General features: G+C 57.1%; 1 protein-coding gene across 1 annotated transcript in view; it reads right to left on the bottom strand.

Moving 5' to 3' along the window:
* UMODL1 (uromodulin like 1) overlaps positions 1–11,901 on the bottom strand; it is a gene marked incomplete at both ends in the record, with an annotated part of 61,469 nt that overhangs the window by 24,950 nt on the left and 24,618 nt on the right. Inside the window, 5 exons of the mRNA XM_081234730.1 lie at positions 402–659; positions 1,733–2,284; positions 3,425–3,562; positions 8,624–8,843; positions 10,266–10,435. Coding sequence (XP_081090856.1) covers positions 402–659; positions 1,733–2,284; positions 3,425–3,562; positions 8,624–8,843; positions 10,266–10,435 — 1,338 coding nt within the window. The remainder of the gene's footprint in view (positions 1–401; positions 660–1,732; positions 2,285–3,424; positions 3,563–8,623; positions 8,844–10,265; positions 10,436–11,901) is intronic.

Consider the following 11,901-nt stretch of genomic DNA (forward strand, 5'->3'; position numbering starts at 1 on the left):
AGATCTGTCCATCATCATTCTTCCTGAAAGCCAAGTCCAGGTCTGTTAGGAGTGAGGATGGTCACAGAAAATGGATAGACCTGCACTGCACCCATTTCCCTGCCACGTACCCATGAGGACACAGATGAGCGAGTGTCTGCAACCTCTGCAGAGTCTGGAGTGCTTTGCAAAGCAGCCTCTTTGTCCACCACCTGTCCCTGAAATAAGCCCCCTCCTGTGTGGCCTTGGAACACCAGCTGAGTATGAAGTGAGCCAGACATTCCTACTCTGAGAGGAAAACGGAATCCCAACATCCACAAGTACATGCAGCTATTTTAAACCTTAACCCACCAAAAATCTTTTTCATGCCTTTTCTCCTCCTTTTAAGAACCAATGGCAAAAGCGTTTCTGAAGCCTGTTACCTGTCCTCACTTTCAGGTGGGCTCTGGCACTTTCTTTTCCACATGCTTTGGCCACGATCTCCACCAGGTACAAAACTCCAGGCTCTAGGCCAGACAGTGTCAGGCTTGCGTTCTGGCTCTCCAGGTGCACAGTGGGGGTCCGCGCAGAAATCAGGGTGAGCTGGAAAGTGGGCCGCAGGGTGAGATCCGCTACCCATGCCACGTGAAAGCCCGTGCTGGTCACATTGGAGACGGTGACCCTTCCGATGGGCATGGGAGCTGAGAAGTGGAATATAAGTGCCCTGATTAAAATCAGTCCAACGTTCCCAGGAGACAGGAAGGAGAACCGAACCCCACCCCAACAGGGACATGAGAGTCCTCAGGGGAGGCCAGCCCAGGGGAGTCAATTCCCCCAGCTGCCAGCTGCACATGTGGATGCAGAGTCCCTGGACAGCCCCTGAGCCCTGGGCTCCCAGGGATGGCACCCCTGCCCCTTAGGTTTGCTCTGTGTCCACCCCTGAGGTCCCTCTGGAAACAAAGTTTTCTTGAGCAGGTTCTGGGCGGCTCCTCCAGAGCGGCTGGCCCCCTCAACCCCTGGGCAGACTTCCCAAGGAATCAGCATGGTGGGCTTTGCTGGCTACAGACCATTCCTACAGGGGATTTGGGCGATTTACGTGGGCTTAAGAGTTTAGTGTTGGATCTATCCCTGTGCAGCAGAGGAAATGCATCAACGGAGCTGCATTTAACAGTTGGCTGCAATCCAGGGCCAGGCGAGCTCAGTGAGCTCACACAGGGATGCCAAGGCCACCTCCCTCCGTGGGAGTCGCAGGGCCAGCCCCGTTCCCTGCACAGAGTGGCTGCCTGTCTCCTGGGGTATCACCCAGGGGTCTTGGTGATGGCTCAAGCCTCTACAAGTAATGGGTAATGTGGAGCTGCCGGGGGTCAGTACGGCTGGGAGGGTACAGAGCTGCTGGGGGAGCTGCAGCAGGCTTGGGGACGCAGAACTTCTGGGGACATACAGAAAGGTTGGGGGCCCAACCCTGCTGGGGGGATGCGCCCCATGCTCAGTGCACTTAATGCAACACATGCCCAGCTTCCTGCTCCAGCTGTCGGCAACCGGGAGTCTTAGGAAGGGGGAGGACCAGGCTGGAGAGAAAGTGGGGAGACAAAGTTCTCACCCTTACTAGACCGGAAGCCGACCACCAGGGGACAGAGCTGCATGGCACTGGGTTGGCCTTACCCAGTGCTGCTGGACTGCCCTGGACTGGACGACTGCGTGAGCCTTTGCCAAAGGGAGCTCACACACCAGCAGCTCCACATGGCCCCTGGGACGCACCCTTCCTGCCACTCACCGCAGGCTGGGGTCTTCAGAGATGCCGGCGTGGTGGCCGAGGGCAGGTCTGGGGAGCCGGAGGGTCCAGGGTCTGAGTTTTGTGTCCACGCGGGGTCCAGAGGTACTGGCGGTGTGTCCCTCGTGGAGAGGCTGGCGTGCCACTCAACGTGGTCCATGGGGCCCTGGGTAGGAGCGGGCCGGAAGAGTGGCTCCGTGGTGGAGTTTGGGGGCAACCATCCAGGGGAGTCTGGTAGGCTGTCCATGGCCCCAAGAGGGGGGCTGTGGGTTGGCCCAGGAGCCCGGGAGGAGAAGGTGGTGCCAGCCACCCTGCTGGCTGTCCACTGGCTGGTCGCCGGGCCTGGGGCCACGCTGGCCTCCTCCTCCACAGCTTGCCCAGTGCTGTTCCTGCCATGACCGAGCACGCCGCTGACCCCTCTCCTGGGTGGGAGCCCTGGGGTCCAGGCCTGGCCTGCTGCAGTGGTGCGCCACGGGTATCCAGGGCTGGGGGACAAGGCGGGGGTCTCCAGGCCGAGGGCTGTTGTTTCTGTGCTGGGACCTGGGGCTGTTTTGTCTGTCACCGGAGATGGCGTACCCCCCGTGGGGCTCACCACATCACCTGCTGAGACACATCCTCTCTCAGATGGGGCATCTGGTCTACCCTGGTCAAGAGCCCCCCAGGTGACCTTAAGAGGGGGCACTGGCTATCCCCACGGGTGGTTAAGAATGTTTGACACGGCCCATGTTTGTGGTCTCCCAAGGGCTCCCTCGGAAGGCCATGGAGCCTCTCCATTTGATCAGTGAGGATGCCGTGACCCCGAGATTAGGGGCTCCACCTGGGAGGCTGTAGAACCGGGACACAAATGCAAGGCTTGGTTCTTGCAGGCCTCAGATGGATCATGGATCCACGGGCCTTTGGGAAATTGGGATAATTTCCCCCAACTGTGTGCTCAGTGTGGGGCTAGGTACTGGTCACTCTTATCAGCTTGCTGGGAGACACAGGTATAAGAAAAAGGTTGGGAGAAGAGAAGCTGTGTGGGTCTTAGGAAGCGGGACAATATACACAGTAGTTAAGGACTAGAGGCTTTCTCCCAGGGAACCATTCTCTGCTGCTTCTTCCAGCCAGAAAGCCTTTGCAGGGATGGCAAACAGGTAGCTGAGCACCTCTGCTGCCCACCCTGTGTCCAGAGCAGACATTGCTAGTCGATCACAGCATTTTAAGTCTGTATATGACCTCCTCCGGCTTCTGAACCCAGCACGCCAGGTGGCCCCAACAAGCTGATCAGAACTGGCCCCCAGAAACATTGGGGCAGAGACATGCCAAGAATGGGGCTCAGAGATCCCACATCAAGGCCTTCTCCATGCTCACCGGGGCTCCTACACCATCTTGGGCTCCAGTCCACCCAGGGAGGGACCCCTGCCCCCAGGGGTTTCACCATGACTTTCTCTGACCCTTTCATTCATAAAAATAATTTAAAATCATACTTTAAAACTGCACTGGTATAAAGACTAGATTCCTAATTGATATTTACTGTTATTAGATTATTTTTTTCTTTTGATTTTAAAAGCAATTAAATCATTCTCATGGTCCCTAAAAGTATGGTGGGCCCCGGGCACTGTGCCCACCCTGCTTGAGGGAAGCCAACCCTGCTCCACCCCAGGTCCTCAGGGAGGGGGCTCAGCCCAGAGCTGGGGGCTTGGGGACGGGGCGCACCGTCACAGGCCCGGCCCGGTCTGGAGGGGTGGGCATCCCTGGCCGTCCGGCACCGGCAGGTGTACGAGCCCTCGAGGTTGATGCACTGGGCGGCCGGCGAGCAGTCGTGCTGCAGGCTGTCTGCGCACTCGTCCCAGTCTGTGGGCGGGGAAGAGACAGGACATGAGCGGGTGAGAAAACAGCCAGAGGCTGCTCAAGCAGAGCGCAATGGTGGCAACTTCTTGCTGACCAGAGTCTTTGCAGCCAACGACCAGAGGGATGGAGCAGGGTGTCAGTGAAGCCCTTGGCATCCAGCACCCGGGGCTGGCGGTGGGGTTCCCTGCACAGAGCCCTTCCTGAAGCTCCTATTTGGGCCAAGGCGACGAACCAAAAGCCCGCCCTTGCCCACCGCCACTGCTGGCTGGCTGACCTGGGGGCAGAGACTAGGGAACGCTGGGATTCCTGTGGAGGTATTAGCACCCACAGGTGTGAATATATTCCCCTCTTGTTTATTCTTTGTCCATAAGGTGCTTTCTCTTCCCTCTGATGAGCCAACATCCCCTCATATTTAGTGTCTCAAGAAAGAAACAGAAAAGTAAATGAGCCAGGAGGTGTCCAGTTAGTATAACATGAACTTTCCAAGACACAGATAGGACGGCTGTAAACACCTCCTCCCCGAGTCTGGGAAATGACTGTGAGAGACCCCAAAGCCCCGTGCCCCTGGGAAACCCTGACCCTTCTGACCTGGGCAAGGAAGGCTCAGTGAGCCCCCCAACCCTATAAATCCCCCCAAACCCTCCCCTGCCACAGTCCTTTCTCGGCCTCTGAACTTGAACTTCTTTACAAAACAGAAATAGAGTCACAGATGTAGAAAACAATCTTATGATTACTGGGGGGAAAGAGGGGAGGGATAAATTGGGAGATTGGGGCTGATATATACACACGACTATATATAAAATAGATAACCAATGAGGACCTACTGTATAGCACAGGGAACTCTACTCAATTCTCTGCAATGACCTGTATGGGAAAAGAATCTAATAAAAGAGTGGGTATATGTATATGTATAACTGACTCACTTTGCTGTACACCTGACACGAACACAGCATTGTACATCAACTGTACTCCAAAAATAAATAAATAAAAATAAACCCTTAAGGAATCGGTACTCGAGCTGTATTTCAGGCTGGGAGGAGCCGGGGGTCAGGAAGCAGTCTTCCCACAGCTCTAGGAATCCATCCTTCAGCCCAGGTCTGGCTCTACGGGTCACTGCCTGTCCCATCCCTGCCCAGGAAAGCAGTTGGCTCTTAACAGAGTTGCACCTGCCAGCTGGGGAGGCTGGGTGCCTCGACGGGGTGAGGTTTACCCTTGAGCGGTGGCTACCAGGCTTCCCTAGAACTGCAGGCGGGGTCCCTGAGCCAGGCTCAGGGCACCAGCAAAGCCCGGACTTGGCTGGGCTTCAAGTCAAGGTAAGGCATGAGTCCAGTTTTGTGCAGAGAAAACTCTGCCACTGAGTGCTCAGAGACCCGTTTTGTGGCTTTCAGTTTTGCTCCATGTGATCTTCACCAAAGCAGCTCCCCCGAGCCCAGCAGACTCATCAGCTGATGCAACAGTTACACCCCGACCCAGCTCCCCCTGGACTGCAGCCTGACCTCCAGGTGGCTCGAAAGTGCTGGGGGGCTTAAGGCCGGGGCTGGAGCCAGGCCCGCCAGGCAGCAGGGCCACGAGGAGAGCGGAAGCCCCCGTGGAGACCTGAGCTCAAACCGCAGAGCCCTGGAAGTTATCTTGGGGAGGTGATTCCCCACGCGCTTCGCTCTGCCAGCGCGTGGCTCAGGGGTAAGTCTGAGTGAGATGCAGACAACTCTGCTTTGTCTTGTATAAAAGCCCGAGGCCTGGCAGTTCTTGGGTTCAGAGCGGGAGGCGGGTCTGCGAGCCGTGAGAGCTGCCAGGCGGCCAGACGAGGATGTGGGCAAAAGCTCCTGGTGCAGGGCCTGCCCTCTGCGCCTGCCGGCCCTGCAGCTGGGCTGAGGAGGTAGCCCACCTCCCGGAGGAGGGGGCGGCTGCGACAGAGCCGGGACTCCTGGCACAAGTAAACCCCCAGGAATGAGGCAGGGAGGCCCAAGGATAAGCCGCCCCATCCCTGCAAAGGCAGGCTCCTCGGGAGGCCCCAGACTGTCTTTGGGGCCCAGGTGGCCTTCAGAAGTGAAGCCTGGCCAGAGCCCTCAGCCCTTCCTGGGGGCCACGGTCAGATTCTCACTCAAGGAGGAAGGTGGTCACAGAGACCTGGGTTCTAACAGCGGCAGGAACAGAGCTGGATCAAAGGCGGTGCCACCGAGCCTGGAGGAAGCAAGCCCACCCCGGCAGGCCAGGTGGACAGTGACAGTCCTGGGGCCAGGCTCCCCCGCTCGTCCTCCGTCTCCCACCACCCACAGAGGCCGCAGGAAGGTCCACTGTGCTTAGGACGCTGTCAGGGGCGTGAGGCCGACTGGAAGCTTCGGGGAGCGTGGCTAGGCCAGTCCTGAGATCACAAGAGAGGGCGCTGCCCCCCGGTACTGCAGTGACCCCAGGGGAAGCCCTCACACAGGACAGCGCCGCCACCAGGCCTCGTTTGGCTGGCGTCTGCACAGAGCATTAAGGCACAAGGGGCCACGTAGATGCACGTGGAGGCCCAGTGGGTTGTCTGCCCTTGGCGCAAATGAACAGGACGGCCCCTCCTGAGCAGATTTTAAGGAAGGGGAGGGGCGAGGGTGGGAGATCCAAGGGGAGCGAAGGGAAGGGGGGCGGGACGGAGGACGGGTGAGGGCTCGGGGACCCTGCAGGACCTTCCGGGCCTGAGAACTCACCTGAGACACGAAAGGGCATCCTAGAGAAGAGTTAAACCGAAATGCCAGTGGCGCTGTCAGACGTGCGTCGGGCACCCCGCTAACCCCACACCTGCAGGATCCCTTTATTTACCCTCCGGGGGGGATGGGTCAACCTTCCTGTCTCTCAGCTGAGCACACTGAGGCCCAGGAGGCGACATGCCTTGTACATGGACCCACAGCGAGGGAGTGTCAGAGCTGGGATTCCAGCCTGGCCCGTGAGGCCCCCTCGCGCCGGGCGGTGTGAGCAGGGCCGGGGGACCAGGTTGCAACTCAGCCCTGAGCCTCCCCGCATGGGGCACGGCCCCCCTGGAGGAAGACCAGGACACGTGGCCACCCAGTGACCCGGGTGGGGTGGGTATGGGCCTCGGGGAGAAGATGAGGTTGTGACAACATGACCGCCACGCTGCTGGGACGTGTTGATTCACAGAAGTGAGAGCTCCCAGAGAACCCGGGAAAACTCAGCAGGGCCGACACCACCATTTCTGTGGGCGTCGCTGAGGAAAGGAGCTTTCTGTGCTGCGGTTTGTTGAATTTTTGCAGAATAACAATGAATGTGCTTCTCCAGTTCCCCGGCTGTGCCTGCAGGGCTGGGGCTCTGGGCCGGTGGGGAAGGCGGGGGACTTCGGTTCGGGCTTCCCCGGGTGAGGGTTGCGGCCCGGAGGCTGCCCCTCGGGCTCTGGATCGGGGACTCTGTGCAGGGCAGAACCATCTCATCCACCAGTAAACAGCCGAGGCCTCCTCATGGCCCTGGGAGACCCTCCCACCGTGGCCCTCAGCTCCGAAATGTTAAGCAAATAGCCTACTGTTTTTCAGGGATGCTGCAAGGTGAGAGCCTGCTTGGGGCTCCCAACTTCCAAGGATACTTCCAGAACTTCGTGGCAGGGGTTGGAGGGGGGGCTTCAGAATGATGAACCCTGGGATATTAGCAATGCAGGGCATCTCTTCTTCCTTTGTATGAGTTTGCTGAGGCTGCCGTCACAAACCGTTCACAAGCGTTCAAGCTGGTTAAAACAGAATCTATTCTCTCACAGTTCTAGACGCCAAAGTCTAAAATCAAGGTGCTGGCAGGGCTGAGCGCCCTCTGGGGCTTTCGGAGAGGGTCCTTCTTGCCTCTTCCGGCTTCTGGTGGCCCTTTGGGCTCCTCGGCCTGTGGCTGCATCACTCCCGCCTCTGCCCGCATCTTCACGTGGTCTCCTCCACGGTCCCTGGGTCATCTCCTTTTCTGTCTCTGCTAAGGGCACTGTCATTGGACTTTGGGCCCACCCTGATCCAGGATGATTTCAGATCCTTCATTTCATCTGCAAAGACCCTCGTCCCCTGAACCCAGGCAGGCAGGCCCACCAGGTGCAGAGGGCCACCGTCATCTCCATCCCCGAGGGGGTGAAGGACAGAGGGACCCCAGGCTCAGCAGGCAGGTGTTTCCCAGGCGTGACTTCAGGTGTGACACTCCCGCGGCCCCTTCTCTGCATTCCTGCGTTGGGGGAGCTTGGGACAGCAAGCTGGCAGGCGACGGAGCTCAAGGGAGTTGCCAGAGCTCGCTGTGGGACCTGCTCCACTGGGGGGGTCGTGCATTCCATAGACTGAGCCCCAAGCAGGCTCTTTGATGTAGAGACTGCGGTGCCCTCACCGCACGAGGGAACTTCATCCCTGCTCTGACGGCAAAACCTTCCTGACGCGACACCTTGCTGTCTCTGTCTCTCTCTGTCTGTCTCTCTCTCTCTGTCTCTCGCTGCCCCCTCTGCATCCCCTGCATCTCTCCCTCTCTCTGTCTCTTGATGTCTCTGTCTTATCTCTGCCTCTGTCTCTCCCTCTCTCCCCATCTCTCTCTCTCTCTCTCACTGCCCCCCTGGCCCCAGCCCCCTCTCCCCGCCTCTCTCTGTTTCTCCGTCTCTCCCCCCTCTTCCCTAATCTGTGACTTCCTGTATCACCAAGTAAAATTACAAGCCTTTGGGCTAATGAAATAGGTCTCCATGTTACCAAGGCCCACAGCAGCCAGGCTGTACTGGGCCCCGATGCAGACACAGTAAGCTCCCCTCCTGTGCCCTTCGTGGACCCTCCAGCCTGGTTCCACCCTGGGTTCTGGTGGCAGCTGAGAAACACCATCCAAGGGAATAAACGTCCCTGAGCTCCGAGGGGTGCTTCTCCCATCAGGAATAGGAGGTGTGGGACACAGGTGGCCTCACTGTTGCAGGGCGGCAGCCCTAGGCCCCAGTTCCCATGGAAGAACACAGAATAAGGACTCAAATTTCATTTGCTTTACCTTTTGGAACAAAGTGAATGTTGATCAGAACTAACGCAGCCTGGACTTTGGAGGGCATCGGGGCAGCACACCCTGGGCACGGGGAGGAGGACCCACCTTGCACAAGCGTCTCCCTCTGGTCCACCTGGAACACGGTGCTCGCCCACAGAGGCGGGAGCATGGGGGACAGCATGGACACGTCCACCGGGAACTCAGGGTCCTGCACCGTCAGCCTGAGCCTCGCCACCACGCTTCCGGCCCGGAGAGACACGACCTGCATCTTCAGCTTCCCTCTTCGGTACAAGTCAGAAAGCGCCGGCGGGAAGGAGGTTGCAACCTGGCCCAGAAGAGGCAACAGATGCTCAGATGCAGCAGACTTTTCCATCAAAGTCTTCAAAACCAGTGAGCGGGGCCCCGGGCGTGACACACGGATGGTGCACGGAATCCACGTGTCCTCTTCATGACCAAGAGGAGGCGCCCAGTCACCCTCCTCTGGGGACAGCAGAGTTACCCCCCAGCTCACTGCAGCCCTGGGACAGTGGGTCAGGCCTGCTCGGTCTTGGTAAGGACTCAGAGACCATGACAATCGGATCTCTGTCCTGCAGCCCTAGATGCACGGCCCACTCTGGGTGCCCTGGAAACCGGTGCGAAGATAATGTGTGTGTGAGAGAGACAGCTGGATGGACGGATGGACCGAGAGCAGCGATCCTGTGGCTCTTCGGAGCTGCCCCCCTCCCACTGGGCTGTGTCCCCAGGAAACATAGGCACAGCCAGGTGATCGGGGCCACCTGTGCCCGAGCAAGGAGACCCAAGCCTTGCCCACAATCCTCCTACACCACTCCTGCACCCACAGGCGAATTACTGCTAGAAACAAGGGAGAATTCTCCAGGAAAGTTAAAAAACCAACTCCTCTCTGCAAGTGGACATTGAGAGGCGACCCTCCTTTGCTCCCTCCCATGTCCACACCTCCTGCAAGTAGAAGCCTGAACTGCCCTCTTGTTCCAGGATATCTTTCCAAGACTTTTCTATGATGAACAGCCTTGGGAGAGAGAGAGGATGGCCCCGTCCAGAGCACAGAGCAGATCTGTTCACCGTCTGATGTGGTAAAGATAACGTCTCTCTCTGGAGCAAGGTTTAGGCAGGTTTGCATGGGGGTCCTCAGCTGTGATGCAGATGCACTGCATGTACGTCACCCACGGGGTTCCCTCTGCATCACCCCCGTGGGACTTGGGGGACATCAGGGGACCTGGCACAACGTGATGCTGGTGCCGCCTGCTGTGCTGTGAGTGAGGGAGTCCTTTGCCTCTGACCCAGGCATCTCGTGTCCTCTGCCAGCATCCATGCAACACGCTAACTTACTAGCTTTCAGGAAGGGCCAAATCCTAGACCTTTCCCAGTTACTGACAGTTTGGCAAGTCGCTTTTTTCTCCAACTCGGCATCCCAGGATGGATGATAGCTGCTACTGGCCTGGTTCTCCCGAGCCTCATGCTGGTGCCTGCCTTCAGCCCCAGGGAGGAGCAGATGCTTTGATCACTGGTAAACGCTTACTCAATGAAGCTGCCCCAAAGAAGGAAGACAGAGGTCCCAGGTCCCCCAAACAGAAGGCTTGACAAAAAACCCAGCCGAGCCATCAAGTGGTCCAGCCCATTTGAATCAAAGTTGGTTTGTCCCCAAACCTATTTTAAGTCATGCATAAAAGGGGGCATTTCGAGCAGTCTGGTCCCTCCCTAGCCCTGGTGAGGGGCACTTGTCTCACACCCGCACAGGGCGGGTTTCTGGCTCCGACTCTCGGAAAGCTCCTCTGCCGGGCTTTACCTCGTGCAGCAGCTGCTGGGAGAAGTTCTGGAACTCGGGGCTCCCACGGTCCAGCAGCCCCTCTGTCACGTTGCGGTTTAGGATCCTGACTGTGACTTCGAACACCCGGGCATCTGAGACAGACGGTAACACAAATTAGCTGAAATCCGGTGAGCACGAGTCACACGTTTTCTGTCAGTGTTTTCCAATTTCCCCTACTCTTTGGAGGGGAATTTTTTAGAAAACAGATTGAGGCATGAGTCTTAGGCTTGGTAGCCAAATTGGGGGAAATCAGCATAAGGAATATATGCCTCTACGCTGGAGTGAAGGAAACTCAGACATAAACACACACTTTTAGAGCCAAAGCAGGGGAACAAGGTACAAATGTCACATGGTTCACACCAGCGGGAACTGGGGTTCCACCAGCCATGTAGGGTACGAAGGCCCCTCCAGCAGTTCCTCACCCAGTGTGGCTGCTGCTTTCCTTGGCACACGCCCCAGCCAGGCCCCTGACACTCAGGTGACAAGTTCATCCTGATTTCTCTGGCACTTTCCAATTTTCCCACCAGAAGTCCCACCTCTCAAGAACCTACTCTGTCCTGGACAAAATGATAGGGTTGGTCAGCCTGTAAGGGAAGTGTCCTTTTCTTTGGACATAAGTGAAGCTGGAAAAGATTCAAGATGGGACATGGGAGCATGTCTCTTTCATTACCAAGAATGTAACCCACATCCACGGCAGACCCTGCAGCAATGATCTAAATTCTGATGATCTAAAGGCACTCACAGTTTCCCCCAGCCAGTGAGCTTTGGGCCGGTGGGGCAGAGTTTATCACCGCTGCACGCACACAGCCCCAGAAATGACACCAACGTTGTATAGCGTACATTTCTAGACGGGGCCTCCTCTGAACCTTTTCCCACCATAGCAAGAGGAACAAGTATCCCTTAGGGCCCGGGATTCCCAGGCGCCGGTCCTGCCCACATCACAGAGCCTCTCGGGAGGTCAGTATCCACCAGTGCTTCGGGAATCCAGACTTACCGTGAGGCCCTGGGTCTCCACTGCTACGATAATCTCTATGGCCTCCAACATAGCAAGCATTTAATAATGTCAAATTAATTAGCTAAGGCCTTTGAAGTGAATCGAGCTTCTTAAAAAAAAAATAGGGCTCTGCAAACATAAGGCATTTTTACAATACAGAGAAGGAATGAGAATCCAGCTGGGGAAGGAATAAGCTGGTAATCAGGAGTCTTAGGGAATCTTCCAAATTATCTCCTCTGCATTGGAATGTAGGTATTTTTTCCTGAGGGCACAGAGTCCACGGGGGTTGGGGCGGAACTGCACCTCCCAACTGAGATGAATTCACGCTGGGATGTTGGTCCCACGAATTTCCACATCTGAGATGAGTTGGGAGGGGACACAGGGAGGAAGTGATCTGTGGGGATGGAGTCCCTCACGGTCCCAGTTTCCTCAAAGGGAAAAGAGTGTTCCCCCCATTTTCTCCGTGGAGCAACTTGAAAAGAAAACAAGAAGGTGAGATGGCACTAGTTTGGAAATTCGAGGCTTGTGCAAAGTCAAGGGCTCGAGTTTTTGCATGGCTGGGGT

Source organism: Mesoplodon bidens, assembly GCF_964165515.1.
Source record: "Mesoplodon bidens genome assembly, chromosome: 5".
Lineage (NCBI taxonomy): Eukaryota > Metazoa > Chordata > Mammalia > Artiodactyla > Ziphiidae > Mesoplodon > Mesoplodon bidens.